The sequence below is a fragment of the Spinacia oleracea genome, chromosome 6 (genome assembly GCF_020520425.1).
Source record: "Spinacia oleracea cultivar Varoflay chromosome 6, BTI_SOV_V1, whole genome shotgun sequence".
Lineage (NCBI taxonomy): Eukaryota > Viridiplantae > Streptophyta > Magnoliopsida > Caryophyllales > Amaranthaceae > Spinacia > Spinacia oleracea.
The window spans coordinates 102,541,785-102,561,502 of record NC_079492.1 but is presented as its reverse complement, the minus strand read 5'-3'; the positions used below and the strand labels follow the sequence as shown (position 1 = coordinate 102,561,502).

Genomic DNA, 19,718 nt, shown 5'->3' with positions numbered 1-19,718 from the left:
CAATCCGAACACCACTCATTGGAGGAGGAAAGGACACAAATTTTATTCACCTCCCTATTCCTATAAACTAAAACCAATCCTTTTACTTCCTCAATCCTCAAATTTGGACAAACCAACACAAGTTTGGGTAACCTCTAATATTCAAGAAGATAAACAAACAAACTACCCACCAAAAACTAAAAGTAGTAAGCATAATTAAAACAACCTACTCCACCAACCTAAAATAGGGGAATAACAAAAAACTACAACAAGAACCTAGCCATGGAACAAAACTATGAAAAGGGGATGGAGTCCAAGCTACATACAATTACTCGATGTAGCAATTATTGGGGACCTCAATTCAACCACAACTAACCAAATAGGAAGCCCTCGTCGTATCTTTACCTTTATTGTTTGACCCCCACTTAGAGATCAAGTGACAGCGGCGATAAGGTTAGCTTTGGTGTTGTTGGCGACAAACTCCCTTACTCTAAGATCTAAAACGGTCGTGCGATTGTACTAGGTAGAACCAAAGCAATCCCCCAAAATTGAAACCCAAACCCTAACTTTACCTTTACCGGATAGTTAAACAAACTAAATTCATCAAAGCGGCGGTGTTAGGGTTAGTCCCTAGATATAGAAAAACGAAGATTCTTCAAATTCAGATCTGGAGCAAACCTCCGTTGGAAACGGGAAACTTAATTGTTGGAAGGAGACCCACTGTAGTAGAAGGAGCAACGAAGAAGAAGAAAATATCCGTTACGAGTTGCTCGTCGGCGGCCCGAGATGAGCGGAGCGCAAGCCGCCTACGAGGAGGCTTTAGGGTTTGTGATTTTTTTAGAGAGAAGGGAGAGCAATTTTTAGAGAGAGAAAGGGTCACGACAGTATTAATATGATACTTTGTAATTAATAAAGTAGGCAAGAGGGCCTACATCACATGTGATATGAAGAAATAATGTGGGAGGCGTCATGAAGTCTGTTGCTTTATATGTCGTGTAAATGAAAATTTTCATTTTAATAGGAGCAACATAAAGAATTTTTAATAGACATTGTCAATAAGAATATAAAAATGTTATTTGTAGGCCAATGTAATTATGGTACACGAGTCTTTGTAAGGGTTTACCCCTCTTTAGCACCAAAAAAAAAAAATTATGGTACACGTATTTTGAGCTTTTGACTCTTGAATCAAAATATTCCATTCTAGAAAATATTTCATACTAATTTAAAAATTTATGATAAAATTACTCATTTTATTCATAATTTCACTAAAAATTATTTTAACTTTTATTTCATATTCTTTTAATACCCTTATCGCTGCATATATCATTATTGATTTTGCAAAACAAGAGATAAAAAACAAAAAGAAAAAATAAAGAAGAAAAAAAGAGAAAAAAGAAAAAAGAAAAACCAGGAGAGAATGGGCTCTCTCTCCCTCCTTTCTCCTCCTCAACCAGTTTAGGCAGCTCGCCTCCACCCCAACCACCGCATCCACCAACATCTCTGCCGCAATCTCTCCTTCCTCCTCCTCCTTACCTTTTTCAACCCACTTCGAAAAACCATTTCGTTTATTCTCCTCTTTTCTATCTCTCCCCTGTTTAATCGAGGTAGACGAGTTCAACGGAAACTGGAGCTCCGGTGCACTGAGAAACAAAGCAAGGTTCGTTTTCATGGGTCTCTCTTTCTTTATAGTTTTGAACTGGGTTTTGTAATGTTTTCCATTGTTATTTAGCTTAAAGCACTAATGGGGTAGCTTGGATTTGACCCAGAAAGATTAATGAGTTTATTGTATGATTTCAAATTATATAATTTGATTTTGGATCTTTTTTGAACTGACGGTATGAGAATCTTGCGATAATCCAATTCAATTAAATTGCGGGTTTGTCGGAAGCGGCATGTTCTTTTTTTATAGATTTGCTCATGTTTTTAATCCAGCCTCAAATTCTGGGTTATTTATTTTTAATTTTAGTGATATGAAGTTATTTTTACGTGTATTTTTGCCAAGAAAATTTATTAATTTTCTTTTTGATTAATTTTTAGCAGTTTGGAAAAAAGTTTTACCCTAAAGGATTTTTATTGGGAAACTCTTGGATGTCAAATGCAGTTGTGCTCGTAAATATGATTGTTGTATTCCATTGTTTAGCATGATAGGGAAGAGTTGTTTAGTCGGAAACCTGCGAGAGCAACATCGATTTTAATAGGGATGAACCCGTCTAATGGACTCGGATTTATGCGTAAATTTCGGGTTTGCATTCGTTTCCCTGAACATGGGAAAATAAGTTTGTGTAAACTAATTAGCGTTGTTTTGTAGATGGATAGCGACATAGCGTCGTATTGTTTGCTTCAACTACCTAAGAATAGTGGATTTGTTTTGAGACATTACAGTTTTCTATAACGATAATTTATGTGTGAATGCCAAATGCTTATTACAAACTTCGTAGAATGTTAAGCTGAGATTGGGAATAGAAGAGAAGGGCTATATTATACTTGGAATTGGAAATGACATCTGACCCTTATAAGAATTGGAATTGAACTTCTTGAATGTATGATACATGCGAATTGAAACAGACCACTCTCAACAACATCATTACCCCATTGATTCTTAACGAAGTGCGCGCTCTCAGCATTGAATAGTTGCCGTTACGTTTTAGGCCCTATTGAAATTGGTTTCGTCTATTCAATTTGGGAGGACCGCTGTTTTCATCAATGGATCTGAACAGTAGTGAAGGATCCATTTGGTCTATTCAATATGGCGTATACATTGAGTTGGTGGATTTGGTAGTTGATCTGGTACTGATACATATAGTGGGATTTTTGGATTTCTCTTAGTGGGTCGTGACAAATAGCTATGCGCATCTATCAACTGGGTTTGTTGTTATTGTTTTCTTAAAATTCTGAACTTAAAAATTCTTCTTGACTTTATGCATCGCTGATAAAATATTTAGAAGAATATGTATGCAATTTTCATAATTTGTGGTGTTTCTACTTCGGATCATACATAACAGTTCCTGTGATGGTATTGGAAACAGAAAAAATGATGTTTGATCTATTCTCTCTATGTGGGAAGCAAGTGGTTGATAATTGGTAGAGCTGCAAATTTCCGGTATGCTAATGTGGCTATGGGGGGTTTGTAACTTCGTATCCCTGATATATGGTTGGTTAGTATTATGTGGAAGGGGTGCCTTTGGGCCCTTGTTCCCCTTGAACATTAGTAAAAGTGGCTTCGTTTTCATTATAAAAAATAAAGATAAAAAGAGAAAGTGGCTTCGTTTTCTAACTAGCTAATTCTTCAATAACGAAACCGGCTTTGTTGTTTTTAGCTTAAAAAAAGTGCAGATGTCGTTGTTGTTGTTGTTGTTGGAAAGTGTAAACAATACTTAGAACTTTGACAACAAGAGAAAGTAAGTCAGGAATGTAAATCCATTATGTTGTTAAACCAAACAAGTTATAACGATAACGCTTAATGTTACCTTTCTCCTCTTTTATCTGATACCTTTCCATTCTGTTTCCCATGATCATACCAAACACACCCTTAGTTCAAACAAGTTCCAAAAAGCTCAGATAATGGCTTTTCAGATGAAAAAATGAAGTCATGTAAGGTCACCTGTCACCAGAATGGTCTCTCCTGGATGGAGGAATATGGAAACAAAAACTTATCTGCTTCTGCAGGATTAAGCTGCATGTGTATATCTTACTATATCCACCCTTGCATAGTTAGGCCCTTGGTGGTGGTTGTTGTGAATGAAGTTTTGGCTCCTTTGTTGCTTGAGCTACTATTATCAACATGCTAAATCTTTTCTTCTTTTTATAAATAGGTTTCTGGCCTGGTTGGATCAGTTGATTCTAAGGAGTTGATTAAAAGCGTGGCGAATCTGGTCTACAGCTGAAGGCTTTGAGCAGCATATTTTGTGGAATCAGAAACACTCTCCACTCTCCAGCATTGAAGTATTAAATCGGGTACTTTTAGCTGAACTCAACAAGATTTATCCATTTGAATTGACAACGTGCACATATACAGACATCTTGGTTTTTGTGAATATCGGGAACCAGCAATTTACTAAAAATTTATCATCTGGGTATCAATGTTTAAATAAACTAGGCAACAGTTGATACGTTCGCCATGCACAAGCCAAAGAAAAGAAATCTTCAATCACCTCAGAAGTCAGCAGACTGGTTACAATATATTAATGATTGTCTTCCTGGACTAGTAATACCAGTTGGTCCTCGATTTCAAGCAGATGTTCCAGAATATAATGATCAGTTTGCAAATGGTGATTCAGATACTTCAAGGTGGTTAGGTACCAAAACGTGGGCCCTTGAAGATGATGACAGTACTACCACCGACTCAGGAGGTAAAATTGGTAAAGGAAGGCCTGATTCCTGCTTTTGTTCTTCTCGCGGTTCTCCCCTATGTGTAAAGCAACATATTACGGAAGCAAGAGCAAGATTGCAATCTTACTTGGGTCCTGCATTTAAGAGTTGGAATTTCGATGAGATGGGTTATGATGTTGGAAAGACCTGGTCGTCAAAGCAAAAAAAGAAATTTGATAATCTTGTCAGGGCAAATCCATTGTCAGAGGGTAAGAGTTTTCTGCAGCCAGCTCAGTTATCATTCCCATCTAAGACCAGGAAAGATATTGTCAGCTATTATCTCAACGTATATGTTCCCAAGCGCATCAGCATGATAACTCAGTCAGGATGTAAAGTGCTCGATAGTGATGATGATGAGGTTGAAGAAGCTCCAAATGCCAAGAATTCTCTGAAAAGATCTCGACCCGATAGTGAAGATAGTAGTACAAAACTTGCCAAGTCCCACTACTTGACGGGGAGAAGATGACACACCAGAACCGGTATCTTACTCAACTAGTCTTTTCAAGTTCCTTTTAAGTTGAGAGGATAACATTTCTTTCTGTTGCCTGTAACTGATGCACATTACAGTGCAATAAATCGTTACTAGGAATAGCAAAATTTAGGTCTGAATTTTATGGTTATACGTCTTCAAGGGGATTTTCTTGCAGCCAGCTTGACTGAATGTTGACTCTTGAGAAGCTGTAGCTGTGTATCTAGGAAAATCTTATTGCTGCGCAAATTTTGTCACACTATTTTTTCAGCTCATATAGTGCTTACTGCTTAGATGAGTGGGTTAATTGAAACTTTTCATGTGTCAAATGCGAAGTTATGTTTGAAGTACTGTTGGGGAAAATTGAGTGGAAATTTTGATTAGGCTTGATTGGCTCATTGTCATCATCTCTGATAGACTAGTTACTTTCCTGTTTGCATTATCTGTTGCCCTTTGACATATAGTGTTATCTTGGATAATTTAGATTCAATATTGTGTCACACAAATGGGCAAAGATGAAGGATATTGGATATTCCATCAACAAAAGTAGTATTGCGTAACTTGACTCTTGCATAATTTACGTACCCACTTTGACCATACTATATTACAAATGAACTCCATATAAACAAACATTAGTATGTAAATTGTTGTTTATTTAAATATTAAGTCGTAGCTCTTACTAAGAAAGCCAAATGGAGAAACTATGGAGTAAAATAGCCGGAGGGAACTAGTTTGTATACTAAGACCAGAGCAAACAATAAATGTTATTTGTTACTGCAGTTAGTATTGCAACTTAAGTGCCATCCTATGGCAAGGGCTGCCCAATTCTGCAATTGTCATAAACTAAATTTGCATCACAATCAACTATCAATTCTGTTATCATATGAACCCTGGCTGCAAAAAGTCTCAGCAACAATTTCTTCTAATTCACAGTCGAAATCATCAATTGCCAAAGAATGTCAGAATGATACCGAGACCAAAGACTAGAATCCTTACAAGGACATGAATACATCAGTACTAGAAAAGATGATAGATGACCCAAAAGGGAAGGGAAGCACATATTGACATAAGACCAATTGTTACCATAATTGACATCTCGATTGTGTAATTTAAAAATGCTACAGTACTAACTTTTATCATAGGAGCAACATTAAACGAGGTTACAAGTGTCTTTACAGTAGAAAATGCCCTGAAACTGAAAAGTGAAAACGCATATTGACATCAAGAATTACAACCTTAATACAGTTCTAGCCAGAGATTTTGAGTTCTTCAACCTACTTTTTCCTAACCTATTTCTCCTACGGCTCCTCAGTGGTGTCAAATAAAATCGCAACAACCCATTATTATCAAGGTGGTTGGGTGAGTTAGAGTACCTAGCGCTTCGATTCTTGTGTAAAACAACACCTTCCTGCCTACTCCTAACAATGGCCTTGGATTCATTCTTACTTGCTATTCCACCGACTGAACCTGAACCTGAACCTGAACCTGAACCAAAACCAACTATCGTCGAAGACCCCCTAGAGCTTGAAGTGCTAAAGCTTCGTCCAAGTTTCCTTCCACTGTTATCTGCAGAATCAGCATCTGGGCTCTCATTCCCAAATTTATCCCCCTTTTTTCTATGTAGCAATCCCAAAATACTCCACAACTTGCTCCATTGGCGACACTTCTTGAAACTCTTCCCATTACTGCTGCTAGACACAGATGCAAGGTCTTTAGAAGCCGTCTCAAAGCTCTCCGAACTGTCATCCCCCCCAATTGAATTTGAATTCAACCTCCACTCATTCAACTCTTTCTCAGTTATAAGCAACTTGGTTCCATTGAAGATCCCAATAGCAGCAGGCGATACTCTGGCATTTGATAATCCTTTTGCTTCACTATCCTCAATCACTCCCATATCCCTCTTCTTCACTGAACTAGAGCGATCAAAACCATTCCTCCACCGCTCTCTATCACTCCCATTTTCCACCTTCATTTTTCCTTCACCCAATACTCGGTTATCAAACCCATAAACTGTAGCCATAGCATTCTCAATAACTGAAACCATAGGGGCATTCCCATTCCCACGGGGTAATGTCTGTCTCCCGCCAAGCAAATACCCATCCCAAGAGGCCCTCGGAGCATCACACTCACTCCTTCCCACCTCATCAACCGATATTCTACCACAATCCACTGATGCTCTCCCCAAATCAATCGAAAACCTAGGATCAGTATCACAAGACCTCCTCCCAAGTCCACCACAATCGATGGATGCTCTACCGAAATCAATGGAACCTCGAGGATCCGTATCACACGACCTCCTTCCACAACCATACTCACCAACTTCTGATTGAGTATCCCTCAACCTCCTCCCCCTCAAATTTTCAAGCTTCATCTCTCCCAAACCAACATTGCTTCCATTACACTCACTCTCTCTCTTCTGCTTCTTCCCCCATTTCTGAAACTTCTTACTGAATACAGAAGCAGCAATCCAGAAACTTCCAGCAATCTCCTTCAAATCCTTCTTATTACTACCACTACCTTTACTATTAGCTTGTAATTCAAGATCTATAAACTCTTTCATAGTCTTCGATTCCTCAAACTCATCCACATTTCCAATATTAGAAACCCTAGCTTCAACAATCTCTTCTTCTTCCTCTTCCTCTTCCTCCTCCTCCTCCTCCTCCTCCTCGGGAACAGGACACGTACCTTTACTCAAAAACCCTAAATTCCTCGATTGGACCGAAACGACGTCGTCCCCGTCGTTATCGTCGATGTCAAACAGAGAGGAGAGAGAGTTACGACCACGAACATCGCAAGATCTCCGGCGGGGTTCCATCCCGACAGAAACATCACAGTTCTTCGCCGAGAAAGTCTTGCACCGCCGAAGCTCCGGCAAGACTCCGGAACTAGTGGAGGCTTCACCACATGTAGTAGTAGTAGTACTAGTAGTAGAAGAAGGGTTGAGGAGTGAGAGTCGGTCGCGGAGACAGGGAGCACAGAGACCAGTGGTAGTAGGGAGGTCAGGGTGGCGATGACATGGAGTAAGGCGGCGAGGTTTAGGGTTTGGCGGTGGTTGCGCCATTTTGTGTGGAAGAAGTTTACGGCATTTGAGGAGAGAGAAAAGAGTAGTGGTGCCGTGGTGGTGGTGGTTTGCTTTGAGGAAGGGGAAATCCAAAGTTTGCAGCTTTGGATTCGTAAATTTTTGAGATTCTGTTTGTGTGTTTTATTTCTTTTGTTGCTATTTTTTGCTCAAGTCGTTTATTTGTGTGTGTCTTCTCTCTGTGGAACTCTGACTGTCTCGTGCTGTCTGTGACTGTTGGGGTTTTTTAATTTATTTTTTGGTGAAAATATATTTCTTTATTTATAATTTTTGGGGTGAAAATTCATTGTTTATTTATGTGTTGGGGTTTGTAATGGGGAAATAATGTTAATTCTAGCTTTATTTTATTTTATAGGGTCTAACTTCTAAGGTATCATCAATTGCACGAATGGTTCTTGGTCACTAATGATTATGGACAATTGACAAAAGTGTGATCTTAATATCTTGTTATTGTGTACCACACTTGCACATCATTACTACGACTAGAGTTCGTATTTAAAATTTGAGTTTCAATGTGTTAGGAGTTTCTAAGTATTAGAGGTTGAGATTGCGGAGAAGTTTCAATTAACTAAGTTTGGTTCTTGTTGAGATTGACTCTTGCAACATTGTATACTAATATACGGAGTACTCATTAAAAGATGTTTGTAAGAATGTATAACATGTCATGTGGCACTATCGTTTTTCAATTCGACCCATTTCATTGCATGTCATCAACATATTATGTGGAAATTAGAAACACAAGATTCAAAGACTGCAAGATTTGAACTCTAACGACCTATCCACTTGGTTATGCAATGTTATCTTTTGCAAACAAAATATAATGAAGTGATAATAAAAGATAGAAAAGTTTTAATAAAAATAAAAATAAAATTATGATTTTATGATTTTTTTTTTTTAATTTTTTTTTTTTTTACAGAAATCATAGTTACGATTATTCAAGTAATGACTTACCTCAAAGACAAATCAAGTAATGACTCAGCCACTTGGCATCGTTCGAGTCTAAAATCTAGTTTATTTTAATATGGAGTTTGATATTATCAATAAAATTAACAAGCTTTATAAGACAGGATAAGATAACATACCGGTATTTTCGTAAATAAATTGTAAAAATATACAATCTAAATATTTTTGGTGTTACCATCCGGTTCACCCTTGGGGCTAATCTGGATTCAGAGCGAGTTTGAGTGGATATGTTTCAGTTCCCTTCCAATTGTTGTTGCGAGGGATCGAACCCGCAGTCCGCCCTACCAAATTCAGCTCCCAATCACCACTGAACCAACAGACAATTGGTTATAGAATCAAAATATTAAGCGATTTCCTTCAATAATGCTCGAAGATTCGTAAATTCCCAAAATACGCCATATTTTTAGTTAATTCTCACTCTACCGTCCACTCAGCAAGTAACCCGGTTCAATTTTTTTTTTTCGTTCAACAACAAACCGCCAACTGAAATAGCGGTTCAACAAGTAAACCACTATTTCAATTGCCGGTTTACATGTTAAACCAAAAAAAGGGGACAAAACGTGAAAGCTACGGAGTATTATTTGTTATTGGTTTTTGGATTTCAAATTAAAAAAGAAAACGAACATTCCTCTTCCCCTCTGCCTCCGATGTTCCCTTTATTTTTCCGACACTTCTTCCCCACTACCGCCGCATCTCCGTCGCGTTTGCCGCTGTGAAGGGCGTCGATGTTGCTGCTGTGAAAGGCGTCGCACATCTCACCCTCTACCGCCGCAAAACCACCAGTAGCGGTGGCTGCCAACCGGTAATTGCCCTATTTTTTATATTTATGTATGTATGAAATTAATTGTTAATTGAGTAAAAATCGAGTTTAGGTTTGTTTGATGTTGTTATTATCAAGATTATGTTTAGGTTTATTTGATTTATTATCAAGATTACCATGAATTACAATTTTTTTTTGTTTGTCAAGTATGGCAAACCGGCATTTAAGTTGGCGGTTTACCCAATTAATCCGCCAATTCAAATGGCGGTTTCCCCTTAAACCAAACGGCCAATTGAATTGGCGGTTCCAAATTGAACCGTAGAAAAAAAGAAAATAATTTTGTTTACCTAGCTGACGTGGACAGTATGGTGGGAAATAAGTTATAAAATGGCATATTTTGGGAATTATTCCATCTTTGAGCAATATTGAAGGAAATCGTTCATATACAATGTCCTTTTATATTAAAAATATTTACGAAGCACTTTTATTCTTATTTTTTCTAAAATATCAAATAGACTGCATATACACTTTTTAAATTGTATACTAGTGTGTGGCCCGGGCGATGCCCCGATCGCTACATTGAATAGTTAAAATTTTAGATTTTTCTTGACCTCAATATTTGACGAAATACATGTATCAAATAGAAAAATATCAATTAAGTTTGTCAACTACACAGACACACTACGTCATTTATCATGTCAAGTAATTTTTCAATTAGATCATCTTACAATTTTATAATTTATTTTCTAGTGGAAATAAGTGCTTCAAATTAATAACACCAAATTAGATATAAGCAGCTATGCAAGGTATTTCTATAGTTGATGCTTATGAGATTCATGACATCATGTTTCTTCATAGTTGTCCTAATTATTTGTTTTTATTTTTTTCAAAATATTCCATAAAAAATAAAAAATCAAATAAAAATTTAGTTGGTTTAGACTTCATGTTAACATTTATTTATAAATTAATGTGAAGAAATAAACCACAATTGGTAGTTGGTTAGGATGGTAATGAGAATTATCATTCAGACATAAGGGAAGAGTAGTACGTGACACATAGACGTTTTCCAAAACGCCTTTTAATATATTAGTATAGATTAGTTCATTATGCTTGCGAAAATGCCATTTGATTAACATATTTCACTGATGAGGGGGATTGTTTAGATTTTAGGTTTTAAAAATAAAATAAATGGTTGCCCGACATAATGATCCTCTCGCTTAGAACAAAGTAAACCAGAAACGCTAAACTGGGAATTTGTAATGGAGAAAGCAAAAGAGATGTTGGAAGTGAGTAAGGATGAATCACAAATTGTATCCAAACTTGCTGTTCATCCTCACCGTCCTAACCTCGATTTCAGCTTCTATGAAGACTTCACCTTACGCGGTATTCGAGTCGACCGAGTTGAATCCCAACTCGTCGTCTGTTCGTTCAAAGTTCCTCCTCGACTCACTGTAAGTTAATTTCATTCTGAAATCATGAAAATTGAACTTTTAATCATGAATTTTGTTCACTACTCCGTATGTGGGTTATTTTTATGGGCATTTCAGTTCAATCCATTTTCTGGGGTTCCACAAATGTGAAGTAGTGATTTTGATTGGGGTGACTTCTAGACAATTTCTGAAATCCAGATGTAATTGATATAATAGAGCAATTATATTGGCAAAAGGAAAAAAAAATCTATCTTTTATAGTTTTGGAATTCAATAGTGATGTAATTTGATGAGAAGACAAGTGTTTGGATATGGTGGTAATTGATAAGTAGTGCAAGTGTAATTCCTTTGTGGTTTGCAGGATAGGAATGGAAACTTGGGTTCCGGCGCAATTGCAAACCTTGTTGATGAGATTGGTGCTGTGGTGATTTACAGAGAAGGACTCCCTATGAACGTATCTGTCACCATGTCTATCTCCTATGTGTCAACTGCCAAAGTTGATGTATGTGCGCTTTCAATTCTTGATCATCATGTTATTATTAATTCTACTTTGGTTTGATTAATGAATGACTTGTGAGCTTTTAGTTCATTAGGAATGTTGTTCTGTAATGCTTAACATGAGACCTTTCGACTTGAAATTCGATGCCCAATCCCAGTGAAATCCAGCAGGACTGGATGGGGTTGAGAAACTTAGACATTTAGTTAGTCTTAGAAGAGCATTAGGCTGTGGCTTTCTATTAGGGCCAAGTGAACTATGTCAGAGTGGATTAAATCTTTCTGCTCCTGGCTGTTGTTGCTTCTATCATGATGTGCTTTGGTTTTCTAAATGATCATGATCCAAATTCGTCATTTGTTTGGTTCTGTCATTGCATACTGATTGTATCAGTTGCTGTTGTTGGTGGCATTGGTCTAATGACTAATGACATGATATTCGGCTTTCTATGCGAATAAATTTCACATTTCAGATTTCACAATTGGTGTTGTCACCTGTAAGATGACGTGGGAGGCTTCTTTTTGTCGTTGTTTATAAATGGATGTATATTGACTTATGTACTGTTATGAGAAATTAAGCACTCCGTAATTAACTATTGTGTGACAAATACAGATCAATAGGAAAAATCTACAACACTCAAAGTGCAACACTTATATTCTTTATGGGTTTGAATCATGAATTGTAGAGAAAACCAATGAAGAAAATACAATGTTCAGATTAGCATGTAAAATCAAACACAAATTCACAACTAGCAATGTAAATCTTGATTTATTTGCAACTAATACTACCATATGTTTGATAGGATGAGCTTGAAGTAACCTCAAAGCTTTTGGGGCGGAAGGGGTCTATTTTTGGAACCATTGTCGTGCTCAAGAATAAAGCTACTGGAGAAACTATTGCTGAAGGCCGACATTCCCTTTTTAGCAAACATGCTAGCAAAATTTGATTGGAAAATTCTGTATGTCCTTTCATGGAAACGAAGTTTGATATGGTAATGAGCAATAGCCTCTATGGAGAGTTGGAGACTCTAGGAAGAGAAAACTGCCATGTCAAGTATTGATTTGGCAAGTGGTTAGCATGTAGATGATTGTTCTGGTAAATTGAACCTTCTTTTAGTTCATTTACTAGACAACCAAATATTTATATGCCCTGTATTGGCGAAACACCATTTTTCTACGTTTAGTAGATCATTATATTGATTTACACGTTGTAAATGAGTAAATGGTGAACTACAATTGATATATACAAGAAACCTTTTGTATCTCTCTTATTTTGTGGTGAACCTATCGTGTAGCTGAAGCATCGTCTTCAAGCGAAACTGGTGGTGGCAAGGCAAATACAAGTCTGACCAATGATGGATCATATCACTTGAAGGTTCTTAGCTGATTATACACTTCAAGGTCCAATATCATTATTCTGCGGGATTTCAAAGACAAAAACTTTCCAGTTTTCTCAAGAAATTGTTTATATATATATAAACAATATAAACAATTTCTTGAGAAAACTGGAAACTTTTTGTCTTTATATATATAAATATTTGTATTTGCCTTGCCACCACCAGTTTTCTCACATAAAAATGTGTAGAGAGTTGTTTGGTAGCTTTTTAGATAGTGTAGACGCCTACATTTAGTCTCCGGTTAGAAGCGATAAGGTCGATGATGAAACATAACAACCACTTGGCAAACGCATCCCTAATCGACAAATATTCTAAGACTGACTGATTCAACCCAAGCCCAAAGTTTCCATTTATAGTAACTGCTATTTATAGTAGCTACCTCTTTAAGTATCCGCTAAAAATAGTAAACCGTCCAAAGATAAATTTGTGTCAACGGAATTTTAATTGCATTCCAGTTAAAATTCTAAGACTTATTGAAATTTTAGTTGCACTCCAATTAAAATCCTAAGAAATATTGAAAAGCATTTGAAAATTCTAGTCGCGTTCCGATTGAATTCCTAAAATCCTAAGAAAATAGAAAAAGGATTTAATAGAGTTTTAGTTGAATATATTGAAAAATAAGGATTAAAAAGAGTTTAAATACGGCATAAAACCGAATTAAAATAAAAAAAGAGAGAAAAACGCATGAAACCAGAATCATGCGCAAGAAAATTCTTACGCACGAGGGCCAAGCGCAATTGATTATTCGCGCCACACTTCATACGCAAAACATTTCTCACGCCAAACAATCCTAATTTGAATCTAACTCAAATACAAGAAAATCTGGCGCCTGTACATGAGCGTGAGATATTTCTCATGCCTTGGTGCTAGGCGCGATGCTTTTCAGCACATGTCAAACTCTTACAAATCCCTATCTTTAACACAATCTTTTCATTATAAATTGAGGCTAAATCAGCCGAAGTAAAGGAACCAAATCATATTCTCATACTACCCACAAGCTATAAGCCTAAGTCAAAGCTCCTTATACGTCCTTATAGTCGCCTTATATGTCCCGTAGTTACGCCATCTTAACTCTTGTTAAGCGGAACGTTGTTCTTATAAGCGCCCAAATTAAGCCTGGATCATGCCCAAGAGTCTAGTCAAGTCGAGGAATGTTCGCTGAATAAAAGGAAAGCGAGTAAAGCCAAGTGGTTAGTTTATGAGAACCGCAATATAGCCAAAACTATATTGTAAAGTGCCATAATCTGATTTATTGCTTTAATCACCATTATAAATCTGTCAAACTTAATATGATTATTTATCACGCCTAATAAGATATTCTTTGGACAATACATATTATTGTTACGTACCTTATATCAATCTAAAACACCATTTGACGATTGTTAGTTAATATTTGTGCATTAAAAGCAATTCAAATTAGTAATGAGGTCTAACGCATGTCCTGTCTTCGTTACATTGAATAGTAAAGACCGCTTCATAGGCTAATGTGTGGCACTCTCCGTATAAGTAAATGTCCCTCGAACCCTCAATCTCTACTCCGCTGGATGTATGTTGAGCGATTTCCACACCAGGAATCACAAGGGAACCTAAGGCCGTTGTGGTCAAATACGTTGAGCCCGGGTCTCACAAGCTTGTACTCACGTATCACAATAACCGGGTTTTGTCAGTTTTGTAAAACTGAATGACGACTCCATAAACTAGTAAAAAGAGGCTAATTGCCCACAGTTAGTCCGATTTTACTTAATATTGCTTGCCACACATCCGCGAGGGAAGAAGTAAGACAATATCCTATACCCGTCTTTTCCGACCCCATTCACATATAGCGAATAGTATAAAAAACGTCATGGTGAGGGTTCGAAAAATCTAACCACGTTTTCATATGGTCAAGCGTCCAGACTTGTTTTACAGTTGGACACTAAATAAATAAATGATTAATAGTTTTAATTGTAAGTGTTACAAAGTGGGAAAACATTGAAGGGAAGAATATTTCTTTTAAAGAAGGTTTTCTCTAGTAGGGATACTTTTATGACAAAATTGCCAAAGGAAAATCTGAATTTTTGGTGGGAGATCAAGCTTCCAAATTCAACGATATTCCCATTGGGGATGGTTTTCCTTGATATCATGGGCTAACCAGGTTGCTGATTTAACCGAAAACTCCCCTGGGGTCTTGGGTCCCCAAATTGGGGTATCACTTTTGTCGAGCAAAGGGATAGGTATTCCCTGAATTTTTTAAACCACATTTCAAGGAATGACGGTGAGGAATATAGGTATATCCCACTATTTGGATTGGAGAATAAAATCAGATAAAACAAGATTTGTATCAACATTATTCAAATTCTTGTTGAGAAAAGACAGGAGGTTAGATTGAATAACCCAATTATGAAGCCAAAAGTTAATAGAATTTTCATTCCCAATTTTTCCAATGAATCCCTTCCTAAGAATATCTCGTTGCTTTAGGATGTCATGTCAAATATGGGAATGTTGTTGATTTGGTTTGCATTTGAAAAAGGAAGTGTTTGATAGATATTTCTTTATAATTATTGAGACCCATAGATTGTTGCTATTTTCAGAATTTTCCAACCTAGTTTAGCCAAAAATGCCCTGTTTAGAGGTCTTGTTCATCTCAAACTTAGGCCACCCAAAGATTTAGGTTTACAAATAGTGGCCTGAGAAATGAGAGGAGTTGCAGTTGTCTTAGGGGTTTGTTTCCAAAACAAAATTTATGTGGATTAAATCCAGATGATGGAAAGTCTTTTGAGGCAATAAAAAAAGAGAGCATACATAAGTACGAAGAGTTTCTAGATTACTTTGGACAAGAATAGTTGTCCCCGCTTTGGAGAGATAATTAATATGCCATGAATTAATTCTACTTTCATTTTTTACAATATATTTGCAAAATCATGTCTAGTTAGTTTGTAAGCCGAGAAAAATATTCCAAGGTATCTCCCTAGAGACATAGACTTTGTCATAGAAAATATATTATCTAAGTTATCCTTCCTATGGGTGGGAACAAGTTTTGAGCATACAGTAGCTTATTTGTGGAAATTAACAAGTTGACCTGAAATGTCACATAATTCATTTATTTTTCTCCTTAAGGTTTGATAGGCAGAAGTGGTGGCTTTATAGAAGAGGAGGCTATCATCTGCAAATAGAAGGCATGTAATATTTGGTGTGTCATGGGAAACATTGATTCCCATCCCATTTTTAGGATTAGAGGCTTTCAAGTTTAGCATAAAGATAAAGACTTACATACAAAGAATGAAAAGATACGTGGAGAGAGGGTTCGCCCGACGTATTCCCCAAGAAGGGGAGAAATGTTATGTTCATTAATCTTCAAAGAATGGGATACCGTGGTGACGCAAGCTTTAACCCTCTGAATCCATTGGATTAGGAAGCTGAACGGCTATAAGGTTTCTCAGAGAAAGTCCCATTGCATATCAAGTTTGAGTGCACACCATCCATTTATTTATTTGGATTTTTTGAACTTATCAAGAATTTCTTGCATAATAAGCAATTTAACATGAATAGATCTTTCTGGGGTGAAATCATTTTGGAACGGCCTTATATGATTTTGGAGTACTAGACTTAGTCTAGACATAAGTAGCTTAGAAATAGCCTTGTAAATAGTGTTACAAAGGCTGATAGATCTGAAATGATTAGGATTTTTCGAGCTATCATTATTAGGGATAAGAGCAATAATTGTATGATTGAGAAATCTGGAGATTTTTCCATGATAGAAAAATTCTTTTACTGCTGAAGTATCTTTTTCTATAATGGGCCAGTAGGCTTGAAAAAATTTAGGGCCAAAACCATCTGAACTTGGCAATTTATAGGGATTCATATCAAAGAAATTAAGTATAAGGAAGAACTAAATTTTGTTGTTCCTGAGTGGAAACAAGCAAAGGTAGAAAGGAGAGGTCTATTGGTCTATGGGGAGGGTATGGTGATGTAAATCAGTGCTTGAACGAAGTTACCAGCATGTTTGAGACAATTCTTGGATCTGAATGTACACGATTAAACCGGACATAACTGGCCAGACTGGCACGGAATTCTGGCTTCCTTGGCATGTATCATCTCGGAAATTGGAACTAAGGACACCTACTAGCCCCGGGGGGTGCACGCGCGTCGGATGTTGTCCACTCGGCACTCCGCATCGTAGCACACCCACCCTAATCAAATCGCTTATCTCATAGGTCCATTCTCGATACGCGCCACTCTAGCGTTTATCAGATAGGCCTTGATAAAGTTCTTCATGAACCCGACTATTTAGACAAATAGCCTGTCGAGGAATTGGCGATAGATTTGGTACCTTTTTGACACCAAAGACTATTATTGACCATAGAGACTTACATAAACCTAAATGTTTATATCTTAAATTTCACAAAATCATGCTCGTTGTTAGTTTCATTTAGAAATTATGTGCTATGGGCAAAACTAATTAAGCAGACGCAAAGTTTGAAGTCAACAATATTATAAAAGTTAATAAAAATTAATTAAAACGTTGATAAATAAATAATTAGCTACGAATAATTAAAAACGAAATTAAGAGCCTGTGGCCGGAACTGGGCGCAACAACAAATTTCGCGCCTTTCTGGTCAGCGTAAAAAGTTCCAACGCCTATATCATAGGGCGAGAATTTATTTGCGCAAACGTTTATGGAATACAAAACTAAAGTAGTACTGCAACCTAGCGTGAAAATTCTCTCATGCCTGCTGTCCAGCGCAATAAGCCTCTTGCGCATGAAGCTGTACGTGAATATTTATTTGCGCATAGCATTGTGCGCAAGATGATTTTAACGCATACTTTATTTTCCCCAGAAACAAAAATACGTTTATGAAGTCAAAAAACATATATAAGTTCGTGCAACTAATTCAAACAACCAAAACGCATTTGTGCCAAACAATACATTGGTCTAGTTAAAAATGTCAATAAAACAAAGTGCAAATTCAAAATTGTTCCACAGGCATTTTTATGGGATTACGTTAATCGAACGAGTCATGAAATTAATCCAAATAGCATTTACAAAATTACCCCAAAGGCTAGTACGCACGAATTATACTTTTGTGCCGGAATGCTGAATGTTTGAGTGCACGTATGCTCAAGTAAAGGGCCTAAACGTAAGCTAAAGAGATTGGAATGACAAAAAATAACAATGTACGAATAAGCAAAAAAATACTCGTAGGGGCAAGATTTCTCTTGCGCTCAACAAGCCAGCGCAACGGTATTCCAGCTCCTACCATCTAGGCGGGAGAATTCTGTTGCGCCCCAATGCTCCTTCCTTACACTGACTTCTTAAAATATACTCAATAATTGAAATGGATTCGTGAGTCGTTATTAGGTTCTTAATAACACTAATGTGCGGCCTAATACCGTCATGCTAATCAAATAACTTTAACGTTCACTAAAAGAATCTTTTTTAAAGAAAAGGAAAAGAGTCTATTTTTGAAAATCATTTAAAAAAAATAGAATTACACCAAATTATTCGTTATAATCTCTTAATAATATTCAAGGCAAAGGACGAGTCAAGTTGAGTCAAAAATCTTGGCCGAGACTGTCACCTGTCATGTGAGTCATCCCTTGAGCCCATCATGTCCAATAAAGCTTAAGTCAACCTAGCCTAAATCCACCTAGAGTCTTAAATAAAATTGTTTGCTTAGAGTTTAACCAAGTTAAAGTCTACCAATTGAGTCATCATTCACATAGAATTACCTTCTAGAGAGTCTTCACACACCTAGAATCCTTCTCCTATATTCCACTTACACCTATCCTTAATCCTCAACCCGTAACTTAAGTCAAACCCGTATAGCCAAAAGTGAAAACACTAAAACAGTAATTGTGAGGGGGTCAAAAAAACACGACGGGCATTTACGAATATGGCCCGCACGACTTTCCCCTATGGACGTGGCAATCATATTAAGTAAATAGGAACTAATTGTGGATGTTAGCCTCTTTTTTACTAGTCTGTAGGAAACGCCATTCAGTTTAAGAAAACTGGAAAAACCTGGTTATCGTGATATGCCTGGAATGCAAACATATTTGATTGACAATGGCCATAGGTTCCCTTTTGATCCCCGATGTGGAGATCCCTCAACATACATACAGCAAAGCAGAGATTGAGAATTCGAGGGACGTTTACTAATACGGGGAGTGCCCAGCATTAGCCCACGCGACGGTCCTTACTAGTTCAATGCGACGAAGAAAGGGACATGCGTTATGCTACATTACTAATCTGTGTTGATTTTAATGCATAGATATTTACTAAATAATCGTCGAAACAGTGATTTAGATTGGTTTAAGGAAATTAGGAATAATCAGGTTTGTCCAGAGATTATCTTATTAGGCGTGATTCAATAAGCATACTCAATGAGTAGATTTATATGGTGATGAAAGCTATAAAAACGTAGATTTCAGGTTATAGTATAGCATAGGCTATACTGTGGTTCTCAGGAACACTAACCACTTGACTTTTCTAGCTTTCCTTTTAAATTTAGAACTTTCCGGTAACTGACTGACTGCAGGGCGGGATTCTTCCAGAGTTTCGTTTGGTTAAGCTAGGGATTGGGTAAGAACTTTAGCAGCGTCTGGACTTAACTGGTCAATCGTGCGAGCAGCATCTGCTTAACAATATGTTAATACGGCAGACGGTTGAGAATGCGGGACAGAGAAAAGCTTCGGTCAATACTCAAGCTTAGGGTTTTAGGTTAGGATTGTGTATTTTTTTTCCAGATTTCAGAGGCCCTATTTATAGTGTAATAGGCCATAATAAGATAAGTTCGAATAAA

The 19,718-nt window shown here is 37.0% G+C and overlaps 3 protein-coding genes across 4 annotated transcripts; 2 read left to right on the top strand and 1 right to left on the bottom strand.

Moving 5' to 3' along the window:
* Nucleotides 1-1,315: 1,315 nt before the first annotated feature.
* Nucleotides 1,316-5,206, top strand: LOC110793381 (AT-rich interactive domain-containing protein 2). Of its 2 annotated transcripts, none has more exons than XM_021998252.2 (3): nt 1,316-1,636; nt 3,792-3,933; nt 4,076-5,206. In XM_021998252.2, exon 3 carries the CDS (start codon nt 4,097-4,099, stop codon nt 4,811-4,813), a length of 717 nt encoding a protein of 238 aa, XP_021853944.1. In that variant the 5' UTR covers nt 1,316-1,636; nt 3,792-3,933; nt 4,076-4,096; the 3' UTR covers nt 4,814-5,206. The 2 variants fall into 2 exon arrangements, with proteins under 2 accessions (XP_021853944.1, XP_056686500.1); XM_056830522.1 differs by adding an exon at nt 3,006-3,079 and having other exon boundaries at nt 3,792-5,206.
* Nucleotides 5,207-5,850: 644 nt separating this feature from the next.
* LOC110793382 (protein OCTOPUS-like) lies at nt 5,851-8,101 on the bottom strand. The gene has a single exon (XM_021998253.2). The coding sequence runs from the start codon at nt 7,875-7,877 to the stop codon at nt 6,045-6,047; it is 1,833 nt and encodes a 610-aa protein (XP_021853945.1). The 5' UTR covers nt 7,878-8,101; the 3' UTR covers nt 5,851-6,044.
* A 2,638-nt stretch (nt 8,102-10,739) lies between these two features.
* On the top strand, nt 10,740-12,803 carry LOC110793379 (uncharacterized). Its single transcript, XM_021998250.2, has 3 exons — nt 10,740-11,069; nt 11,409-11,549; nt 12,343-12,803. The coding sequence occupies exons 1-3, from the start codon at nt 10,878-10,880 to the stop codon at nt 12,484-12,486; spliced, it is 477 nt and encodes a 158-aa protein (XP_021853942.1). The 5' UTR covers nt 10,740-10,877; the 3' UTR covers nt 12,487-12,803.
* Nucleotides 12,804-19,718: the final 6,915 nt, after the last annotated feature.